This window comes from Diachasma alloeum, unplaced genomic scaffold (assembly GCF_001412515.2).
Source record: "Diachasma alloeum isolate Michigan unplaced genomic scaffold, Dall2.0 Dall_scaffold_00533, whole genome shotgun sequence".
NCBI classification, from domain to species: domain Eukaryota; kingdom Metazoa; phylum Arthropoda; class Insecta; order Hymenoptera; family Braconidae; genus Diachasma; species Diachasma alloeum.
The window spans coordinates 107,149-131,331 of record NW_021680665.1 but is presented as its reverse complement, the minus strand read 5'-3'; the positions used below and the strand labels follow the sequence as shown (position 1 = coordinate 131,331).

The window sequence follows — 24,183 nt, the reverse complement described above, 5'->3', positions numbered from 1 at the left end:
AACACAAAAAACCAATTTTAGCGAATTTTTGAGACGAATGAACAATTCCATCAACCATTTGATCTCAAACTGAATTTGGATTGAACTTTCCACTCTGATGATAAGGTACGTAGGCACGTACGGGTTATACATTTGTCAAGTCCCCCTCCTTCCTCGACCACCCTGTTCGTCGTCCTACGATATATATTACGGTCTACAAAAAATCTACCATGTTACGTTCACACCGATTCTCCTACACATATATATGCCCCAGTAATTCCAAGTATGAATGACCCCTTAACGTCTTGCAGATTTTCTACTCTTCTACTTCACATACCTCCGTTAGGCGTCGCCCTCGGCTTTACCCCCTTAAGAGATGAAGCAGAATTTTCCCAATAGAAAATGAAAAAAAACTTAACGAATAAAATACAGTTCATTATTGAAGTGTCTAATGGATTTTGTGCTGGTCTGTTCTGTACAGACAATTGCAGAGCAGAAAAAGCTTTTCTTGGACGAAATGTTTACAAAAAATTATATGTATACATAGATATTTATATATAATGTGAGTAGTGTAGAAAAAACGCAGTGGCGCCTGCGATAAATACCTAAGGCCAGACAGAAAAAACGAGCGACGGTAAGGGGCGGGGTGTACGGGAGGAGGGCGAAGGTAGTACATCGGTACAGGGAGGGGATTGTTACTGTGTGTTGCACTGCTGCGACTCCGTAGTGTTGGGTAGTGCCGTGCACGCGAGTGTTGTATGAGCTTAGTCGCCAGGGATTGACACAGTACGAGGAATATTTCGGCCTCAAATAAATAACCAATAACTATTGCAGTCTCAAGTGTCAGCCAGTTTTAATCATAGTAAGGTATTGAGAATGTTGGCGTCATTAGAAGTAATAATTTAGTGAATTCAAAAGCAGTGGGTGAATGTTAATTTGGAGGTTCGATTGAACTGACTGCGGGTGGCTCGGGTTCTTTCGGTTTATTTCTCTTGAATTTAATTTCCATTGAGTATCGATTTTTTGTCGTGTATTTATAACCCTTGTGATTGGTTAATAGTTCTGATTGACAAGTTCAACCTCAAATTCAGATGGAGACTCTCTATCATCGTGTGTTCACTAATTCAGTCAGGACAATGTTATGCAGTCAATAATAAATTTAATTGGCAAAAAAGAATGGTCATTTAATAGGATTAATGGTTAATTGACAATTAATATCCTCCTGTCTGTTTTACTCTATCCCTGTTCAATTGAATAGTTTTAACATGTTCATTCTGTCTTCTGGCACGATATTTTTGGGATAGATGTCACATTATCGTGGCCCGTACGGTCTCGAGGTATCTGTGATTGTGTGAGTTACTTCTATCCTGTGTTGGCGTGGTGAGACTCCGGTCTGGTGATGTAAATGAGATTCACTTGCGTTCGTGTAGGTGTTTTTTAGAGTTTAATTCGGTGAATGTGGTGATGATGTTTTAAAAGTATGTTTGTAGTATCTCTCATAAGGTTTCCTGTGTTGTGTGATGCGTGTAAAGGCCCATGACGTTTTTTTTCTCTTGGGATTTGCCGTTGTGTGTTGAGACTCTGGGCAGTTTGCGCGGTGGACGGTGAAGAGGTGGGAGTGAGAGAGAAAATGGCGAGCTTATTTGATTTGCGGTGTGCGTAGTGCCCTCGGAGCTGCACACGCACGTGCCCCCTCCTCCTTCTCCTCCCCCCCTTCCTCCATCGCTATGTTCTCCATCTTTCTTTAGTTTACGGGATCTCATTTGCTTTTATCTCCCTCTCTGTCGTTACCAACTGCGACCATGACGCCTGTGTGTCGCGGAGGATACTTTGTTACTCTGTTGCGTACTGTCAGTGACTTTCATCGGAGATATTTCGACAAGATTTGCTTCCTCATTGTTATTATCATTGTGAGAAGCTTAAAAATGGATAATAATAGATACTTTCCAAAAATTATTTACATCGTCGTGGAGAAAAATGTAGAAAATCTAGAAAGACTATTTTCTTGAAATTTTGATGGAGAAATTCGTTTGTCCCTCTTCTAGCTTGGTTAGGCCCACCAATTAGGGTTAGGGATATATGTATATAATAATAGGAATTCTTTCCAATATTCTTTCTGGAAGTTTTCGGTGGGTTTTCTAGGGTTTGAGTTAATTGAAGGGGGTTTGGAACAGTGGGAGTTGTTTAGGTGGTTCCAGAAATGATTATCAATGTGTAGAGATTGAATCAAGTATCTATGAACGTGAAATTCATAGAACGTGCGTCATGGTCTAGTAGAAAAGAAGAATCGATGATATACAATCAATTGGATTGGATCCCAAATACTTAGTCCCCCTTCTTTGCATGGTTGGATCGCTGTTCCAAAGTCAGTCCGGGCAGTATCATTGGACCGTGAGGGCGATCGACAGTGAGACAGTTCGTGCGTAGTACACGTGTTGACGACATTCCCATTATTTTGCGCATTGTCAAGTTGGGGTAAATTTTACTCTGTTGAGTTTTATACACGAGCCTTCTAGATTTTCTCGGATTTATGAGGAATTTTCCGATTTTTACATGAATTTCATGTTTAATGTTTCGTCGTTGACAATTTAATAATTGTTTTGAGTAGAGGCGCAGTTTCTGCATGAAGAAATAAAAACACGTGAGGGACTTGTTGATATCAGTGCTGCGCACTGTCAACACCATATTACCTACCTACCGTTTTATGAGTGTCAGATTACGTTTTGTGATGCTTGACACTTTATTAGTAAAGTCGATATTACACCACGTTCCAACAAATTCAGTACTCTTGTGTCAGTGTCACATGTTAATACTCATTTACCATAGTGAGAATGCAGTTCTTGAGCGAATAACACTTATGATTATCGATTATGTTGATGAAAGAAGTGTGGAACTATGAAAAATCTGCTTCAATTTTTTTATCGTACTTTTTATTATTCATCTTGGAAATGAGGGGGTCCTAAAGAAGCGGTTAAAAAATATTGTTATTTGTAGTTGAAGAAAATCCCAAGAGCTAATGGCATTTCGCTTTTTTTACTTGGTATGGCTTATTATTCAGATAATTTCATATGTTTTATTGAGAAATATATGAGGCATTGACTAGTTACGTCAATTGACCATTCAACTAGAATAAGAGGGTTTTAGACGGAATTGATCGTTGGAATTTCTTGAGTTTCAAAAACTGTCGCTTGACAATTTCTCTTATTATCATCCGTTATCGAAATAATATATGTTAAGGGAATGTTACCGTTTGACGATTTCACTTGTTAATTTTGGGGCATCCCCATCCAAATATTTGGGAGGGCGCTACGTGACCATCTACATGCTTTCTTGATACCTTTTAGAATTCATTCAAGCTTCGAACATTGCTTTGTTATGAGGGAGGCCACTTACATTCAAGTCACCCAAAAATGCATTTTTTGTTTTAAATACTAACAATGAGTCATACAAATATCTCTTACAGTGGTGGTTGAATCGTATAATCGACAGTTCTCACAAATTTTCCAACAACATCGCCATTGAAAACATCACCAAACAATTAAAAATGATTTTAAGGATAATCTTTGGGAATTTCCTGCGATTCTCTAATTTTTTTCTCCATTTCAGGCTGATCGAAGGCGGTGTGCGATGTGAGATTAAATCCAATTCCAATAAGAAATAGGACTGGGAGACATGAAATTTAATTTTCAGATTAGAACTTGGGTCGGATGTTTAAAAATACGCCTACTTATTCGTCTATTGTAACAATAGGTTCGTAATTGTTGAGAGTTGCAATTTTAATACGGCTGTATGAAGAGTTGTAAAATTGAAGTTGTAAAAATTAACATGTTGAATATGTTTACATGAATATTATTGGAATCAAAGGGAATAGACCAATTATCATGGCCATATTATTTATGAAGCATAGTTTGAACGTCAATCAGGAGTATATGTAAAAATTGCCCTATCTCCTTTGGATCTCTAAATATTTTCCTACGAATTGAAATTGATTACTTGGTTGACTGAAAACATTCGATCTTTTCATAATTTTTGACATGATGTTTTACAGATGGCAGATGTTCATTCAACAGTAACAGTAACGTAGCACTCGATCGTCCGACACTCTCATGGATTTTGGTTGACGAACGAATACAAATCAATACAACAACTATTTTGGAAATTAAATTGGACGCAAAGCAAGAATTTTAATATCGTGAAACAGAGTTATGTCACAGATTGGGTGATTATTTGTTTTTAATTTTGAAAAATTGGTAATATATTGAATTACTAATCTGGACGTAAAGTGAAAAAACGAATTACTCATTGTGGAATTTATGATTAAACTGACAATTTTCCCTGAGAGAGAAAAAGAAAATAAATTTTTGGAAGACAAGTGATCTCGTGCAATGCCGAGATGCTGCAATGATAATAAAGCAGTGAGCCCGGTGAGCAGCAATAAAAAACACACGGAAGATATTGTGCTCACGCCCAGTCGTTTTCCCATTGGTAATTCCCTGGAATTTGATATTAATAATCGTCCACTGGTGGAAAAATCACATAGGAGATTACGCTGTGATCTCAGTCCAGTTCCAACTAATTCAAACGGAAGTCTCAGCATCAAGTTTCTCGGTTTGAAGGTATAGTTAACATCAGAAAACTTAGCATAATTATTTAACTATATGATTATTTCGGAAACGAATGACTTTTGAAAATGCCAGTAAACCTTTTTGTAGCTGAAATAGTTTTCCATAAAAAAAGGTCCCGTGATGGTTATTTCTTATAATATTTATTATCAGCCATAATGCTCCAAGTACTTCAAAGTTGGGGAAATGTGTTCAATAGTCTCGCTGCATAAAATGGTGAGTGAGGGGGGCACGTGAGGTCAGTAATTTAAATATCTCACGTGCTCAGCGCGAGAGATTTCTTCCCAAGCTGGCTCCACTCACAAATATGCAGAGAAAATTGATGAACCTTTCCGACTAGTTTTGAGGCACAAGGTTTATTTGGTGAATTAATTTTTTTCATCTGAACTTGGAGCTATTTTAATGTATTTGACGTTCTCAGGGGTTAAAGAATTGGATTTTTTTAATTAAACTTGGTTCATTAAAATAAAAATGACTTCCTCCCTTAGGGTCGGGAAGTTAAAAAATTGTTTAGGAAAAATAACCGAAAAATTATAAAGCCAATTTCCTCACTTCGAATTTTGACCAATCAGAGTGCAGTATTCGGGGTCACGTGATGCGTTTCACACTGATTATTTTTCCAACCCAAATATCGGGCAATATAATTGGCCCATTCGACATCACGTGGTACAAGCTACAGGGTTTTCAACTGATAATTTTTTGATAATTTTCTCTGGTAGTTGCTATATAAAAAAAACATCATGCAGTCGAATTAACCCCTCGTCAAACTGATAGATTGAATTCAATTGTGTCGTTGTGTTAATTATACAATTTTCGTTTCTCAATTGTGAGTTTTGTCTCATGGTTCAATTATATTGCCCGACATTTGGATTGGAAAAATAATCCCCCGAATACCATACGAGCTTCAAAATTAATCGAGCATTTTCCTCAAGGTTCCCTGCATCCAAACGAAGTCGTTAAGTTTCGCACTCGTGATTTTTTAACCTGAAAAACTTGACTCCTTCGTTTGTTTGCAACGAACCTATCGAAAAATACCCGATAATTTTGAAGCTCTTGTGGTATTACAAGTGATAATTTCCCCGGCTGCAGGGAAATTATCAGACTGATAATTTCCCTGTAGTCTGTCAATTGTTTTCTACGAATGTGACAGATATTCTTCACGTTTTAGTGAAATGTGTCCCGTAACCCCGAACACTGCATGATCGGCCAAAATCAGAATTGAAGAAATTGTCCTCCGAATACCCCTCGACCTTCAAAATTCATCGGATATTTCCCTCAAGTTTTCCTGCATATCAACGATCGGGGTCAGCTTTGCACTAAAATCCCTCCCGCTGCGCGCTCGGGATCATAATGTGCGAAACTGATCCCTCTTGTTGCCATGCAACAAAACATTCGGGAAATATCCGACAATTTTGAAGGTCTTGGGGTATTAGAGCTGATAATTTTACGCCCACTTCACTGCAAAATTTGAAGAAAACTGCAGTCCTATTGATTGGAATTCAGATTGACACAATAATCAATTTTTACCGCACACCGTGTCCTAATTGACATTTAAGAGGTCAATTGACATCTTAAATGTCGATTAGGATACGGTCGGTAAATGATATAAATCTACTTCGTACAATAATAATAGCACTCACACATTGGGGTATATGCTATCAATTTTTATTTCTTATTTTTATTGTCCTAGGAATATATGACAATTCTTCTTAATATCGAGGTAAAATTTTAGATTGGGCTGCAAGTTTTACCCTTTGTTGTACATATTCAGGAGAGCTTTGTCCTAAATTTTTAGTCTCGTAACTCTGTTAATAGTGGAGAAACCTCAGATGGAAGTTTTTTTCTATTGCGTTTTCGATTAAATCTGATGGCTACACTTTCAATTTTACAAAAAAATGTTACATCGATTTTTCTTAGGAAAAATCCTGAATTTCATGAAAAAAAATGTAAATTTTTTGTTTTCATCAGGATAAAGGTACCCTTAAAATCAACTTTTTCTTCGAAATTATGTGTAAATTTATTGTTCTACCACATCGAATTGAAAATAAATTTCTTCCTTTGAAAGAACATTTTTTTTCACGCATTCACCTAAAATTTTTAATTGGGACTCCTGATAGAACCTGAGTAATTTTATAATAACCAACAACTATTTGAGGTTTTCGTTACAATGACAGCATGATTATGTGCAATGGTTAGAAAATGAATAAAGGCAATTATGCAAAATTACTTTTTGTCTGTTTACAAATAATTTTATACTGACGTCGAACATTAAATCCTTGGAATTCCAAGGAAATTGTCCATTTTTGCACTCATCTAGTAGGATTGTTCAGCTTGTATCACGAGTTCCAATTTGAAATTTTAGGTGAATGCGTGAAAAAATATAATCTTTCGAAGGAAGAAATTTATTTTTAATTCGATGTAGTGCAACACTAAATTTACGCATAATTTCGAGGAAAAAGTCCTTATTTTTATTATCCTTATTTTTCCTTAATTTTGTATTCCACTTCGAGTGGTACTTTAGGGAAATAAGTACTTTGCAATGCTCTCTACTCTGGGTGACCCATGGAGTTACAACGGAGAAATTGCTTTGGGCTCGTCGACAGAAAACCATTCAGTCATTTGGCGCATCCTTTCAGACGTAGTTTACTTAAAAAGTACAGTTTGTAAAATAACTAAAAAAGTCAACTTTTCAAAAAATGAACAATAACAAATGCAAAAAAGTGGGGGGAACATTGTAAAATGAATCATTTCATTCCTGAAACCCCGTTTTTAGACCAAAGGATTGAAAGATTATTATTACTTTCTTGTTAATGAGATCGCTGAACGATCCTCCAGGGTTCCGACTTCACCTTGAAGACCGCCAAGCTAAGCGATACAAACTTTTCCTAATCGCTCTACAATAGTGCTCCCTCTAACCAAAGGGTGAGCTCTAGGGCAGTCCAGAATTGCGCTGTCTAAGTAGATAGAGGGACCCAAGGATGACAGCCTTGTACATTTGGCCAGCCAATACGACAGACTGCTTCATTCTCCCAAGGAAACTAATAATAAGGACAATTAACTTCACTTTGAAGCCCCAATTCAATTGACGTAGCTCAAACAGGAGTTGTTGGTACTTGAGCCGCTTCTCTTTCTCTTTCACTGAAATGCTGCCCTCAGCCAGAGCCGAGAATTCAATGACAGATCGTTTTGTCATTAAAATCAAAGAGGACGATAGCAGGCTTTGTTGCAACAACAGGCCTAACGGTTGCAAACGAAAAGTTCCAATAGATCTTACACCTCTCAAGGAAGATGAGGCTTCCTTTTCCAAGTGGAAGACGGCGCTTGTCCAACCCAAAGCTCATATTGACCACCCGCGAATACACCGCGACAACATCAAGCCGAAGTTTGAGTTGTCGCTCCCCTGAGGCAAACAGTTTCAGGTCATCCGTATAGAATATATGGCTTATCTGACGCCTTCTATCGCCAGGTCTTTCGGCTTAGTACCCGCCCACACAATGCAGTGCAACAGATAGCGGCATCAGTGAGATGCAGAACAAAAGTGGATTTAGGGTATCACCCTTAAAGACTCCTCTCCTGGATTGCACCAACTCCGAAGTCAGCTTCGTTTCACCAGATATTATAGTGATCAACCAGAGGTTATACTTCACAGAACGCACGAAATTTCCTAAGCGCCAAAGCCTCCACGATGAGAGTAGGGACTTGACCATACAGATCTCTCTAGAACTCTTCAACTCGCATGACTAAAGGCATCCTATCAGGTGCAGGTGTTGGCGGATCAAACCAACAGTTGGGATCGGAGTGGAAGGCAGAATTGTCAACTACTCGACGTAACCGCTTTTCCAGAGACCGCTCGGTGGGCCCTAGAACGCGCACCTTCTCGACAAATCTCTCCCTAATTAGCTAATTAGCGAAGGCAGAAGGACTGCCTTATTCAGTGTGTAATGGTAGTAACGCAAATTGTTATTTTTTTTACTCGTAAATGAGATCGCTGCGCGATCCTCGAGGGCTCCGACTTTATTTAGAAGACCGCCCAGCAAGCTAAGCCATACAAACTTCTCCTAATCGCTCTACAATAGTGCTCCCTCTAACCAGAGGGTGAGCTCTACTGCAGTCCAGAAATCATGCTGCCTAAGTAGACGGAGGGACCCAAGGATGACAGCCTTGTGCATTTCGCCAGCTAATATGATGGCATTACGCTTACAGGCCGGGATGGTTTCGAACGCAAATATAAAGGACTGCTTCGATCCCCCCAGAGAGCGAATAATTAGGACAACCAATTTTACTTTGAACTCCTGGTTAAGTTGACGTAACTCAAACAGGAGTGGTTGATACTTGAGCCGCTGGTCCTCTTCCTTAACTGTTACATTGCTCTCGACCGGAGTCGAGAACTCAATGACATGATTTTGTCGTCAAAATCGAAGAGGACAATGTCAGGTGTGGTTGCAGCGATAGACCTGACAGCCGCAAATGGGAAGTTCCAGTAGATCTCACACCTGACGACGACGGTAAGGCAGTACCGGTGTTCTGTCTATTCTCTAGGAGTGCCGTAACTGATAATATAGCACTCTCAAAACCGCATTATGACGATGGATATAACTTGTGATTGCATACGTCGGATAAACTGATAAAAGATGTATCAGAGTTTTTGCGGACTATTTGCAAGCACAACATCTAGTGTCCGGAACTTGTAACCCCATAACACGACTTCGATAGACTGGGGTGTTTATTAAACCGTCCAGACATGCCCAAATGAATCCCTCAGTTTCAGACATCAAGCCAGCTGATTTTAAGCATGCAAATGTCAGCTGGACGGACAGACCCTGCTCTTCAATATGACGATAGAATACGTGACGCATGGGCCTGCTAACGTGCTGACGGAGCAAGGTGGACTGCTCCGCCTCCTTGATGGTCGTTCTTCGCCGAGAGTTAGTCATACTGGTCAATGAATCAGACGCTAACTGACCATTTCGACCACGGTGAAACTCCAAACCAAGAGAAACAGCTACGGTATCTGCTGCTTTATACAGAAAGGCCTGAAACACATGGGTTTCATGGTCATGCGCGAACTCCAAATGTGGATCCAAGCCATTCATTATGCCACAAGCATAACCGAGGATCAGACGCTCATCATGAAGAGCTTCTAAACTGAGAAGTCCTAATCCTCCGCTTTCTCGCGGAGAATACAGCCAACACGAACAGCGTCCGCTCTTCTTTTTATTCTTATTATTTCGAAAGTTGAGAATTTTTTCGACAATAAAAAGGCAATTGTACAACTGCACCTTTTACATCTCCAAGAAACAACACCCTCACCCACCCGATTTGAATGTGACGTTTGAGATTTTTCGATGGGTTAATAAATAACCCAACAACCAACGATGAAAATCCTTGGTTCGCCAAGTTGACCCTCTGCATCGGCTAACTGATCCGATCGAGCTCACGGGGAGTTCACTTACTTTAAGGATGTAAATTGGGGGAATAAACTCGGGATAAATGTCTTTAAATAAGAACACCGCTCGAATGATTAAGTGATAATATGATTAATATATCCTCTTTTGTGTCGTACAAGACAGAATTAAACCGGGTTCAGTGCAACGCGTTATTAGAATGATATAAATTGTTCAAAAGTTCTCAGAGGGAGGACCGACTGTCCTGTTTCGCCTCTGCCCGTGATCTGCCTTAGTTTTGGAGCTGCAACTAGTTGCTAACCCAAAACTGCAAATTAAGCATTCTCACGGTTTTTAGACTAAGACAGCCATGTTGCTGTCATTGACGGTCTCCAACACAAACAGTTCCTGAACGGAAACTGGACTCAGGTAACACTGTGAGACTGCTTAGGTAAATCAGTCAGTGTCTGAAGAAACTGAAATTCTTTCAGTTTCTATCCACTTGAAATAAAATGGAAAATATTATTTCCTAAAAAAAAATAACCGACGTATAAACTGGGTCCATACGTCATATGAATATTGACAACTCTACCGCACGAACATTACAATGTTTTACCCATTGTTTGTTCTATTCTCAGGAAACATGTAAAAATTTTGCTAGAAAAAGAACCGTTTAAAAGAAACTTGCCGTTGTTATCCAGAGAATAAACACGCAAAGAAAAACGCTATAATTCCTCCACACGAATTTTCCAAATTTTTTCTTCCCTATTTTTATTCTTCCATTAAGAAACTTGAACAAACAAACTTGAGAAATCCGAACAGAAGAGTTTTTATAAAAAATATTTCAACAGGATAAATTCTATAGAAAAATAAAATTCTGTTAATTTTTTCTTCAAAATAATTTCCATTGAATATTTGAATTGATAAAAATTGTCCATATGAGAATACATATATTTTTCTCATACAATTTTTTGTTGATAGAGTTTCTGTACAGACTTCAAAATGAAGTAGCATGTCCAATTTTTTCCAACATTCATAGAGCTTCAAAACAATGAGATTCAGAATAAGCAGGCGACCACAAGCATGCGACTGTAGGTGTTTTACTTGATAGTGCATTATGGTATTTTACCACACGACGTGCTGTTGATCGTCAATTCACACACGCGTAGCTTAAAAAAACATACACGTCGTGCAAAAAATATATATTACGTAAATCATTGCAAATGACGTTTTCAACGAGTGTGATTAGAACCTTCACAGTTGGCTAAAACGTCATTCACAATCTCGTTGCTTGAAATATCATTTCGCCATGAGTACATTGATGATAGGCTTCCGAATGGTTTCATCTTGGTCTTTGCAATGGTTCAATGTTCACATTTCATTCAAGGCACATATTTCCCTCAGGATTCCTAACCAATATGCTAAGTAATGATTGCAAAATCATTCTTGGAATAATCAAAATGATAATTCAGCATAATGAAATTCGAAATACACAACAGACTCCATTCTAGTTAGAGGTACACCGCGATACACATTTCAATCTTTTACGACAGAAAATATGAATATAAATAGACGTTTATGCATGTTATATGACTTTTACAAATCACCCACATCTGAGAACTAATGATGAAATAACAATATGTCAATTTTTTGGTAAACAATTTGTTTAATGAATTGGTTTATTTTATTAACACAATTGTATTGATCGGCTCAATAGTTTAGACAAAAGTGTAATACTTATATTCAAAATTTCAGTATTTCACTCTACTCTCTGTGCATATTATTCTACGTATACGTAAGTTTCCTTAAAAAATCGAAAAAACCGCAATATCGCAAAACTTTTCCATGAATGGCTATATATATTTTGATTTATCGAAATAGAAGATATCGAGGTGAAAGGTTTAAAGGATAAAAAATAAAGAATAGATATTGAATAAAATAGATTTGCATAATAGGAAAATGAGCTCAATGAGAGGATGCCTAGTTTCAGAGGTATCAAACTTTAGCTTATAAAGTTGCATATCTCTACAATTAACCATCCGATTGAGGTCATTGTAATGGTTTATATTCAATAAGAATCATTTCAATGATAAGAGAAAGATTCCTGCCCTAACCACTAGGCTATCGCGCTATTGCTATTGAGTAAACCGTACATTGCCTATATGATTTGTATCGGGGTATTCGTTGAATTCACGATTATTCATGATCTCGCGGATTTGCGTGTGTATTCTCAGAGATAAAATATGTTCAATTAAATTTTTATTCATTTTATTAATGGACAATAATAATGATAATAATAATAGCACTAATAAATAAATAGACATTTGGTGAATTTTTTTCTCAAGATCATTTGCGTCTAAGTTTGATACTCCTCTAATATGTATTTACGGCACCATCATCCCTCCCCTCTGTACATTTGAGAAGGGCTGTCTGTTAATTAAATTAATTAATCAAATTAAATTCATGAAATTAATTTAATTTAATTTCATTATAGTATAATGATCCTTTTTTTTATTGAAAATAATTATTGATAATGGTTGATAAAACTTAATTTGAATAGTATAATAATAGTTAATTAAATTATCTGAGAAAAAATATGACCTAAAATTAAGGTCAGGTGGACCGGATCAGAATCTGATCATTTTCTCTTCAATTGATCCCGTTGAAATGACGAGCAAATGCATCACATCCGAATTTGATCAAATTGCGGTCAGGCAGCCTGACCTCAGGGTGAGATCATGCCTACCTGATCAGATCTTGATCTGAGTCCTTCTGCAGTTTTTCGGATCCGATCTAGTGGATCAAAACTTGGTCAGGTTCTCATCAGGAATCACCTGATCATGTCTACCTAATCAGAACTTGATCTAAGCCCGCTTGCAGTTTTTCGGATTCGATCTGCTAAATCAAAACTTGGTCAGAATTCGATCTGAACCCGCCTGCAATTTTTGGGATCCGATCTGCTGGATCAGAACTTGATCAGGTTCTCGTCAGGAATCACCGGATCAGTCGAACGTTACAAAAACTCGATCAAGTTCTGATCGTGCTTCAGGTGGGCCTGAAGCAATTTCCACTCGGGAAATTGATGTTTTTTTTTATACATTCTTTGATTTTTTCAAAACCCCTGTGCAAAATCCCAGATAGCCTAGGAGAATGGGTGAAACACTGGAATTTTTATAAAAAATGCATTTTAACACGGGCTCTTATGGGAATTCAGAAAAAAATAATCCAAGTGGCTTAGGAGAATTGTTTAAAAGGGATAATTAAAAAATTCATGAAAAATAGGAATTCTGCGTGCGCAACTTGGAATAGCGACGACGTCGAGGTTAGCAATCGTGGAGGGGTAAGTGCGGCAAATACGAATGGAGTAGTGATGATAGATTCCGCTACGGGAAGGAACATAACAGTTAAGGGGTAACGGAACTGGTTGCAAAGGAAAAGTCGGTAACTACCCCCCGCAAGATGGTCGATAGATAAGGAAATCTATTTTCCGACGAAAATAGTTGGAAAACCAAAAAATTATAAAAACAATAGTATTTACGTTAAAAGCGGTTGGGAGAGAAAAATTATTACCAATTCACATTTTGATAGTGAGTTTCGAAATTATGTAAAAGTAAACGATAATGATACTATCTGCGGCATTTTCGTTACCTTTTTACCCCATAATAACCGGATTTATAGCAAAGCAAACAATTTCCTAGGAAAACTATGTAAAAATATGTCAATTTTTTTTCATAGAAGTGATTCATTGGGGTTCTTGTCTCGTGATCGCGCGTCAGATCCCTGCATTGCTAATGACGTAAATTTTATCGAAAAAATGAAAAGGAAAAAAAACGAGGAATTGAAAAAAATGGGCTGGAAAATCTTCCTCACACCACCCTGAATCTCCTTACAAATTTTCAGCCAATTTGGTACATTCAGAGCAAAGTTGTTTCGAAATAGAACCTTCTTGCGATCGGTCACGTTACCCCTTAAGTGAATCAGTGCTACCAACTTGTACGACGGCATGACGTTGTCACTTGTTCTATCCATATTAATTATTGTCCAATTATCCAAAAGACAAGCTAGAAAAAGAACAGAAATATTTCGAACACAAAAATGGTCGAAATAGATTGAAAATTTGTAATTGAAATATCTTTTTTTTTGTTCAACGATTGGTCTTCTGCGAGAGAACAATAAATTCCCCTCTATCTCACCTTCTATATGCCCACCCCGCCATAAATACCTAAAAGACTTCTCTAAGGAATAGATGAACGGCTGTCTTATGCATCAGTTGACTGTTCATTGACATTTCTGGGAATCATTTCATTGTCAATAAGTAATGTAAAGTGAGGAGTATCTATTTTGCAATCTCCCAGAAATTCGTTGTTGATCGAACTTCTAAGAAAGTACTACGCTGAGAACCCATTGGGTATAATTCATTCATTCATTCAATACCTACTCTATGACATATTTTTTTGAATTTTTCGCAACACCATCATGATTTGTTGTCAACTTTTTAATTTGTTTATTGATTAATTCATTGTAAATTCAATTTTTTTGAGTCTGGATTTTTTCCCCCAAACTTACACCTGTTTTGACTAAAAAACTTCTTTTGCACTTCTTTGATGAAATTCATATTTATCGAGGTATAATTGAAAAAAGTAACTTATCTGGTCCAAATTGAAATTTTGATTTCATATCACTTGAATTTTTTTTTTTTTAATAACTATCCACACGGAGAGAAATGTTCAGTGAAAATTACGGAACTCACAATTCGCTCACTGATTATGGAATCGACTCAGAAAATTTAAGTGACGGTATCGTAATTTTTACGATTAGAAAATTACGGAGCGCTCTCGAAAAATTCCGTGACAGTTCCGTAAAATTTCCTACAACCACATTTCGTTCCAGAATTACGGAAAAAATATGTAATTTTTATTGAATATTTTTCTCCATGCAAGGCATGCCTGGAATAAATCGACAACATATTTAATTTTTCATAAAGTTTGAAAAAAGTCTTTCGATTTGATAGAAGTAGTATGGAATGCCCCTCCTTCGTTGCACATTGAACGCTCAGCCTATAAAGCCTGAATTTCATGTGAAAAAACAATCAATTCTAAGAAAAAAACCGTTTATTCAATTTTGTCGCATGTTACAAGCGCCATATAGTCTATTATTTTAATTTATTCAAAAAAGAATTGAGTCACTTTGTGAGATACAACGCCAGATATGTTTTTTTTTTTTGTAACGGCACATTATAAATAGTGCAGTGAAACGAAAACTCAGGAAACTTAGGCTTAAAATCTTCGAAAATCGTCAAATTATTATGCAGAATTTTTTCCAATTTTTTTCCATAAAGCAAGGTAGATTACTAGCAAGTTGAAAGTATCTTGATTCTCAAAAAAATTTAAAAACTACGTTTTTGCGCATACAAACGATGATTATTTAAAAACCATAGAGAGAAAAAAATCCAGAATTTTTTCATGTCATGCAATAAGTGCAACCGTCCGTAGCATTTTATCTCGAAATATTTAATCAATAGATTTGGAAGTTAAGAGCAAATAAATTTCGGAGGGCATATGTCGCAATGCGCTCGGCCGCTTGGACTGTCTGTCTCGCAGAACTTATGGATATCCAGAAATTAAATAAACAAAATCAGTCTTATACACGGCCTCTTATGGAGTTTTGATTAAATTGAACGTTTCAACCCCCTAGGAACTCAAGAAAAATTTGAAAAAATTTGAAGATATGGGGAATGATGTGTTCAATGTGATGGCGACAAAAAACAATGGGGTACCGGGGTGAATAAGAGAGATATTTCAACCCGCCGTACCCATTTGATCCCATGCTTTCTCGAGGTTCGTCACGCGAAATAGAGGATTTTCCGCATTTATTTTCTCGATGTCTAGTTCCGGTTGCGGGTTTGAAATTTCGTCGGATGGATGAATACATATTTCTCCAATGATAGAGGGAAAGAAAAAATTATTTTTGAATCTTTTTTCAAATTCGCTTGGCACCCTTAAGGACTACTAGATGTTATTTGAATTTGATATCATTGTGATGACTATTTTGAAAGGAAATCCATTGCTTGGATAATTTTCGAGATATTTGCGAAAAATAATTTCTATCAAGAAGACGAGAAAAAAAATCATATTTAAGATCAATGATGATGGCGAGTGTTATGAAATATTATCCTCATGAGAGAGATGAGTTTTATAAATCAAGTATCATGAAGATCAATACTTCACAAAATGTACAGAGGAAAATCGATTACACGTATTCCAGGTAATTAATTACACGTAAGGGGAACCTTTTTTAAAAATTATATTTCTTTGCTACTACCGCTACTGTTTTATAGATGACCCATTTTCTTCTGCCTTTATGCCTCTCCTACACGGATAGAAAAACAGAACAATCACGTACAAGTCCCTTAAAAAATTAGTGTACTGCACAGCAGCCATAGGACCTAGCAGGGGTCACCAAAAACTTTGGATGGTCCACCCAAAAATTCGAACGTAGCACTCTAATTTTTGAATATTGTACGTTACTTCTCCGTGGAATTCCACAACACGCTACCCGTGTGACCACTTCTGTCATTGATAAGGCAGATATACTATTTTCTTCCAAAAGAAATAAAAATCGATAAGAGCACCTAAAAAAGTCTGTTCTTCAGTTCGAAACGCCTCCCTGCAAATTTCTTTGAACTCATGAATACAACAATTATTTAATTTATTTGATCATTTCTCCGCACTTTCTCAGAGTCTTCTACAAAAATTATTTTCTCAATAGGCTGATAAAGGTCACCGCCAAGATCACCAGGTGAGCTCAGGTGGTGGAAGTTACAGAGGACGAGAAAAAGAGGCAAAGAAACGTGCAGCTATAGGCAACGCAGTGCGAGGACTCTTTCCCTCTGGCCACTCCAGACAGGACAGGTATAATGATGTCTGTATCAAAATTCATGGCTTCTTACATTGAAAAATACAAAAAATAATTATTAAACTTTTTTTTTATTGTTTTGATCTAATCGGTTGCTTTGTATAATCGAGAACTCAGTTCCATCTTGATTCATTTTATCAGAAAACTCGGTTGACATACTTGCTTCATTACTGATCACTTCCTGTCGTTCTCCAAAGTCTCAATATTGGTTTAGACATCTTATCCATCACATCAACGATGTATACAGCTGTGATGTAGTCTTTCGATTTTGTTTGTATTTTCGCATGACTTCAATTACTATCGACTGTTAATCTGAGGAGAAAGTGGTAAAATGAGATGAGTTTAGAAATCGCGTGCAGTTAATTTTGTAAATATGTTTGATGTTACGTAATGGTGGTAGTCTAGGGGAAAATATTGGATCATTTTCGCTATCTGTAAAATTACCCGCTAGGACAATGTTTGAAAAATAATCTACGAATTCATTTCTATTAAATAGATCATCTATTCACCGACGGCGGTGGCTGTGTGGTTAGAGTGTGGGATTGGCATGCGGGAGACCCGGGTTCGATTCCCGGCTGGGGGGGGGCAAAATTTGTGACACTCTAAATCTCACGGTTTCATTGTCGAGCGGGACTTTCGCAAGAGACAACTGGACCTGGGCAGGTTTTTCCCTCAAATGAGATTTTTCCTTGTCCTTCGGCGAATGCTGTACAGGGGTTTGGGGGGTGGGAAGGGAACAAATCGTAAAGACCCGAAGGTATACGAGAAGAAAAAATTTTAGATCATCTATTCTTAACTATTCTAGCCACTGTTATTAATGATTTATTCAATCTTGCTATAAATTTATATAGTTCACATGACAGTAATTTAGTAAACTATTGCCCGAGCGTCAGGGATATATCATCGATTTTGGAATATTGAATAGGGTCAAACGAATTTCATTAGTTTTCATCTTGGAAAATCGTCCAAATGTCCCTATTTTTTATTAAGCAAAACATAGATGATACAATTGAAAAAATTATTTTGGATCATGCCATAAGGCCTGGGCGTAAGGGGTTTCAAAATCTACATTTTCATTTTGATTATGGAAAAAATTCCTTCGGTCTACCGGAGAAGATCATCATATGTGATTCCTTCAGCTCATCATATGTGGACGTCCGCATGAGAAGGGACCACTTTGGCACTATTGGAGTTATGTATATGCCGATAATCTTGATTTGATTCTGCAAATTTAGAGCCAAAAATGAACTTGATAGCGTAAAGAGTGACGACGCTATAGACGATCGAAAAAATAATTTAACATGGGTTTAAATGGGAGCTGGCAAGAGAAAAACGTGAATATCTCGGAAAATAGAATCAACAAAGTGGTCCCTTTTCATGCGGACGCCCACATATATGTAGATCGTAAATCAGATAAATCTCTCTTTAATGCGATTATTACTTTTTGAAGAATTCGTTGATTACATTACGACTATAGTAAAACGATAATAGTCTAGTATAGAGAAAAATAGTGCAGAGAAAAAATAGAGGCCTCCAACCACCTTTCCCGCGAAGAACTGATGTGTAAAATGTACTGCACTATGTTTCTGCGCAAATGACAACTTAAATGGCAAAGTGCTTCCTCAATTTTTTGACATTATACGTTGTAAGTCATCGCTGTGGCAGAAAAGTCCTTTAAAACATTACTAATAACACTGAAGAGAGTATTGTGGTATTTATGACCTTGCGCAGCACACTAGAGGATTCTTTTGATTGTGGCAGAGGGGGTTCAACAGGGAAATTTCCCGAAAAATCTAAAAACAATGGGGATACCGTTCGAAAGATGATACACTCATTCATTGAAATTCTGAAACAAAATATATAGAATGCATATTCAGGCTGTTTGAGAATTTTACATAATGAATATACCTCTACGTATACCTCCGTAAAAATATGTATTCAATAATTATTCATTTGTTAAGTGCCAAATATAGAGTAATTAATGAAACTGCAATAGAAGTAGCAAAACTTTAATTTAATCACAAAATCTTCTATATTTTTTATTTCTGTTTCAATCGATTTAATGAAATACGAGAATATAATGAGTAAATAATAAGTAAATTAGATCAGTACTGGCAGGAAGTCCTTTACAAATATTGTCTTAGTTGAGAGCTAAGAAAATATTGTGAAGAATTTCAATATGGATTATTCTGCAAATATTTCGAAAACTGGTAGATTTAGACGAATATTACTCTATTTAGAATCTTTTTTCTTAACAAGATATTCTCAGAACAAAAAAGAAATTGATTTATACAAATGATGGTAAAAACTTCTTGATGTCTGAAAGAATTTTCTTCAAAAACGGTCTTTTGTCAAATTTCTTCACACCACTACTCTCCCTAAATATTCGAAAAATAATGTACACATTTTCATTTCACTATAGAAATGTAATAACTAACATTGTTGAAACTCAAATACTAAATAAAAACATTTGTCTTCCCTGAATCATCGACAATAGTAATTTTTTTTTCAGTCAATTCAGCAGTTAATTAATGGAGCGCAACGCAGTTAAATTGATCATTTTTTAAAGTCATGTAACGCTCTAGGAAACATTTTACTTTATTCATAAATATCAAAAGACATTTTTTGTAGATAACAGAATTCCAAGAAAAATTTCTATTGTCTTTTTCTTTGTTAATCACTGGTTATTAAAATAATTTCATACTTACCAATCAATGAAGAATCGTTTCATCATTTTACTTTTGACTAACGAAGCCAAAGACTTTAGAATCCATTCTAAAGTCTAAACTAAACTGTCAATCTTCTTTCAGGTATGAAACAACGAAACAACGTACGTCAGGGGGAACGGGGGGTGTGGGTCTTTCCGGTTTGTGTCCAAAACTTTTGGCCAGTGGTAACGTCAGTAACGATACCGATCCCCAGACCGGCATTACCCTGGAAGTGGGCCACATAGCCAATGATGAGCCCACAAATAGTTGCAGTGTCGTCACCACCCAGCGTAACCACCGTCGCCAACGCAAACTAGGCATAATAAATCCTTCAGGGAGTGGTGGAAGTAGTGCTCGTAGGAATTCAAACACAAATCGTAACTCAAATAAAAAGCAAATACGGAAAGAGACTGTAGAATCCACTGTAATTACAAACGGATTAACATCATCAAAGAAACTTCCTCAGGTGATAAGCCAAGATCAGACAAGTGATACCGGTTGTAGTGATGTCGAGGAGGTTTCATCAGCTAGTGAAGCAATGTCTAGAATACCCAGTTTCAGTTCAAGTCCTTCCACTCTAATTGGTCCAGTAAAATCTAGAAAAATAAGTAATGAAGAAGAGACTGCAGATAGAGTACCCCCCACGGATTCTGAAACACCATTAACTGACGATAATCTCCCAAGAAAATCAAACTATTCACAAGAACGACACTCAGACGCTTCTGAAAGCTCTAAAACCTCGACTCCAGTGCGGAAAATCTCCTTTAAAACACTCGATGGCGAGAGTAAACGCTCCAAAACCCCTTCGAGCCATTATCGGTCAATGGATATCGATAAATCGTCATCATCCATCACAAAACAAGAAACAAAAATTAAGAATGAGACTAAAGAAAGACGAAAAACCTCCGTAGACACAACGTCACAAATTCCAAAGCGAAAGATTTCAAGCGAAGCACCAGAAATTGACTTCAGTAAAAAATCTTTACCATCATCTTCGAGAGATGAAGATCAACACAATGATGGAAGTGAAAAATTCAAATTATCAACAATGAAGAACATGAGATTCATGATGGCTGATGTAACGGGTGAATCAATAATGACGGAAAAAGATCAAGAGACGAGAGACGTATCCTCTTCTGACGTTTCGTCGATTGAAGTCGAAGAAACAGTGACAATATATGAAGATGACAATGGTACGAGTATAAGTGATATTGTAGCAGCTCAAGCACTTCGAGAATCCTTGAGTAAACTTGGTAAAGTTCCTTCACTCGACGCAGAGCCAGAATTAGAAGCTGAACTGTCCCAAGTATCGAAAACGATCGATTCGACGGTGAATACGAGAGAAATAGAATCGGAAATGATTCGCAATGATCAGAAGGATACATCTGGCCAAGAAGAGACGATCGAGGGATTTATAGGCCCATTATTGGACGAGAATTTCAAGGCTGATGCCACTAAATTAACTCAAGAAACGATGACAATGGAGGATGTGAGAAATTTAATGATGAAAGTTAAGGTTCAGACTGTTGAAGACGACGGTGACGACGAGAAAGCCATTGGTATTTCCCCTGACGAGAGATTCTTAAAATTCGAAGAGGAAATCGGTCGAGGAAGTTTCAAAACTGTTTATCGAGGTCTGGATACGCAGACTGGGGTTGCAGTAGCCTGGTGCGAACTCCAAGAGAAAAAACTAAATAAAACGGAACGATTGAGGTTTCGTGAAGAGGCAGAGATGTTGAAGGGGTTGCAACATCCCAATATTGTACGCTTCTATGACTACTGGGAGGTCACTCTAACTCGGAGAAAGTATATTGTACTCGTAACCGAGTTAATGACATCCGGAACGCTCAAGACATACCTGAGGCGTTTCAAAAAATTGAGTCCTAAAGTTGTCAAGTCTTGGTGCAGACAAATATTAAAGGGTCTCGCATTTTTGCACTCTAGGTCACCTCCAATAATTCATCGAGACCTCAAATGTGATAATATCTTTATTACAGGACCAACTGGCCATGTTAAAATCGGTGATTTAGGTCTAGCTACATTGAAAAACCGAAGTTTTGCGAAGAGTGTGATCGGAACACCTGAGTTTATGGCACCAGAGATGTATGAGGAGCACTACGATGAGTCAGTGGACGTTTATGCCTTCGGGATGTGCATGTTGGAGATGGCGACGAGTGAGTATCCCTACTCCGAGTGCACTGGACCAGCACAAATCTACAAACGAGTTGTTTCCGGTGTTAAACCCTTATCTTACGACAAAGTGGAGAACCCCGAGGTGCGTGAGATAATTGAGATGTGCATAAGGCTAAAAAAAGAAGAAAGACCACTGGTTAAGGATCTATTAAACCACGAATTCTTCGCTGAGGACGTGGGACTGAAACTAGAAATGGTATCCCGCGATACTGCGGTTGCTGATACCGAATTATCGCGTGTTGAATTTAGATTACGTGTTTTAGATCCAAAGAAACGTAGTAATAAGCATAAAGAGAATGAAGCTATTCAATTTGAATTTGATATTCAGTCGGATAATGCTGAAGAGGTTGCACTTGAAATGGCCAAATCGAGTTTGATACTTGAAGAGGATGCTAAGGCAGTAACAAAAATGTTGAAATCACAAATCGCTGCTTTATTTCGGGATCGGGAAGAACGGAAAACCAAGGAAGAAAAAGAGCGACTTGATAGAGAAGCTGTAGTGGAGAATCCGTCGAATTTACTACAACAGGTGCAGATTCAACCCCAACAGCAGATTCAGCAACAAAATCAACCACAGCAGCAGCAACAGCAACAGTCTTCACAGTCACAATTACAATCACAATTGCAACCACAGCTGCAGGTACAGCAACAAACACAACAACAACAACAACAGCAACAGCAACAACTACAACAACAACAATTGAGTATGCAGATGCAAGGACATATTCAAATGCAACCTTCTCAGATCCAATCGCAGATGCAACCTCAGATGCCCCAACAATCACAGCAAATTCCTCCAAACACTCAGCAGAACATGCAACAAAATATGCAGCCACAACAAGTACAGATGGTTCAACAACAAGCGATGATGACTCAACAGACGACTGCCGTTGTGCAGCCCCAACAAGCTCAGCAAATGGCTCAAGTCGCTCAGGGAAGTCAGCCTCAAGTGTATCAGCAAATCCAATATCCGACGCAGAGCCAGCAACAGCCTCAATACACTCAGCAGATTGCCCAGGCATTGAGTGCTAATTCTTCACAATGTTCCACACCACAGTCTATTCAGGGGCCTCCTCAGTTCCCACAGTTGATCCAAACTGGCGTTCAACAACAAGCGCATGTTCAGCAGCAGCCACTCATTAATCAGGCTCAGGGGCAATTGCAGCAGTCCCAGCAGTATATGCAAATCAATCAGATGGCTGTGCAACAGCAGGGCCAAGTGCAGTCTCAGATGCAGCTGAATCAGCCTCAGCAACAAGTTCAGCAGGTCCTTCAACAGGGTCAACCCCACATGCAGTACGCACAGGGACAGATGCAACAACAACAAATATCACATCAAATGCTCCCGAACCAAATGAGTTCAGCACCAATCCAGGTAAAAATTCATAATGAAGGGTCTTTGGAAAAGGGCGATTTAATCAAATATCAGTATGAGTTGTTCTCACCGTGCTTTTCAACTTTAATTTTTCGTTCAATTTCGATACTATCCATCAAATGAAACAAAATGGACGCTCACTCAATTTTTTATCTTAATCATTAGATGACCACGAGCGAAATGAAAATTCAATTACTCAGCCCGTAGAACATTTTTTCATTCAATTTTTAGAATACTAAGAATTTACAAAAATTAATTAATTGGTCAAGATTTTCTCAAAAGAAGTCTAAATTTTCCAAAAACCGATATCGCTCTTTTTTCAACTCTCATGTTGGGTGACATTTGACCCTTTGATTTTTTTTCCCCGCCAAGGGTACTCAATGGACTTGTCAGGAATATATATCCCCCTAAGCAGACAAGAATTAACCTATTTCAAGTCGATATAAACGGCTTGAACAGTCTGTCACTTAAATTGTGTAAACCGACATAACGACTTGATTCAAGTAGATTTTGCGCTTCAATTGAAGTTCAACACTACTTGATTCAAGTAGATTCTACAACTCGATTCAAGTTGAATTGATATTTGATTCAAGTCGGGGGGGATACTTGACTTTTATGGAAGAGTAATTTTCTTAGTGTACTTGTACGCTAGAATTTAGATTCTTCAAGAGGCAATAGAACTTACTATCAGAGTAGAAACTGGATTCCAAGTTTATTCGTCGTCAGACGACTATTTAGTAAAACCCAAATTCTTACACTATAGATATCAAGATTATTGATTATTGATGATATAAGAATTTGGGGTTTGCTAAATAGTCATCTGACGATGAAAAAACTTGGACTCCAGTTTCTACTCTGATGGTAAGTTCCATTGCCTCTTAAACATAATGTCTATATCCATAAAAAGTAGGAACACTATGTAAATTGTCGCCGCAGTGATCCTAAATTTTGGTGGGCTGGTGAAACATTAAAATTTAATTTTAATTTTTTGTGTTTGGCTTTTTGCT

At 37.5% G+C, this 24,183-nt stretch overlaps 1 protein-coding gene across 7 annotated transcripts in view; it reads left to right on the top strand.

Annotated features, from left to right (window-relative positions):
• Nucleotides 1-368: 368 nt before the first annotated feature.
• Nucleotides 369-24,183, top strand: part of LOC107042871 — a 66,901-nt gene continuing 43,086 nt past the window's right edge. For 2 of the 7 annotated variants that reach the window (XM_015264087.2, XM_015264081.2), the window contains exons 1-5: nucleotides 369-846; nucleotides 3,586-3,729; nucleotides 4,028-4,595; nucleotides 16,754-16,896; nucleotides 19,711-23,176. In XM_015264087.2, coding sequence (XP_015119573.1) covers nucleotides 4,365-4,595; nucleotides 16,754-16,896; nucleotides 19,711-23,176 — 3,840 coding nt within the window. In that variant the 5' untranslated portion in view covers nucleotides 369-846; nucleotides 3,586-3,729; nucleotides 4,028-4,364. Of the gene's footprint in view, nucleotides 847-1,338; nucleotides 1,406-1,827; nucleotides 1,890-2,369; nucleotides 2,455-3,585; nucleotides 3,730-4,027; nucleotides 4,596-16,753; nucleotides 16,907-19,710; nucleotides 23,177-24,183 lie in introns of those variants that run through there. The other 5 variants (XM_015264084.2, XM_015264085.1, XM_015264083.1 and 2 more) reach the window with 5 other exon arrangements.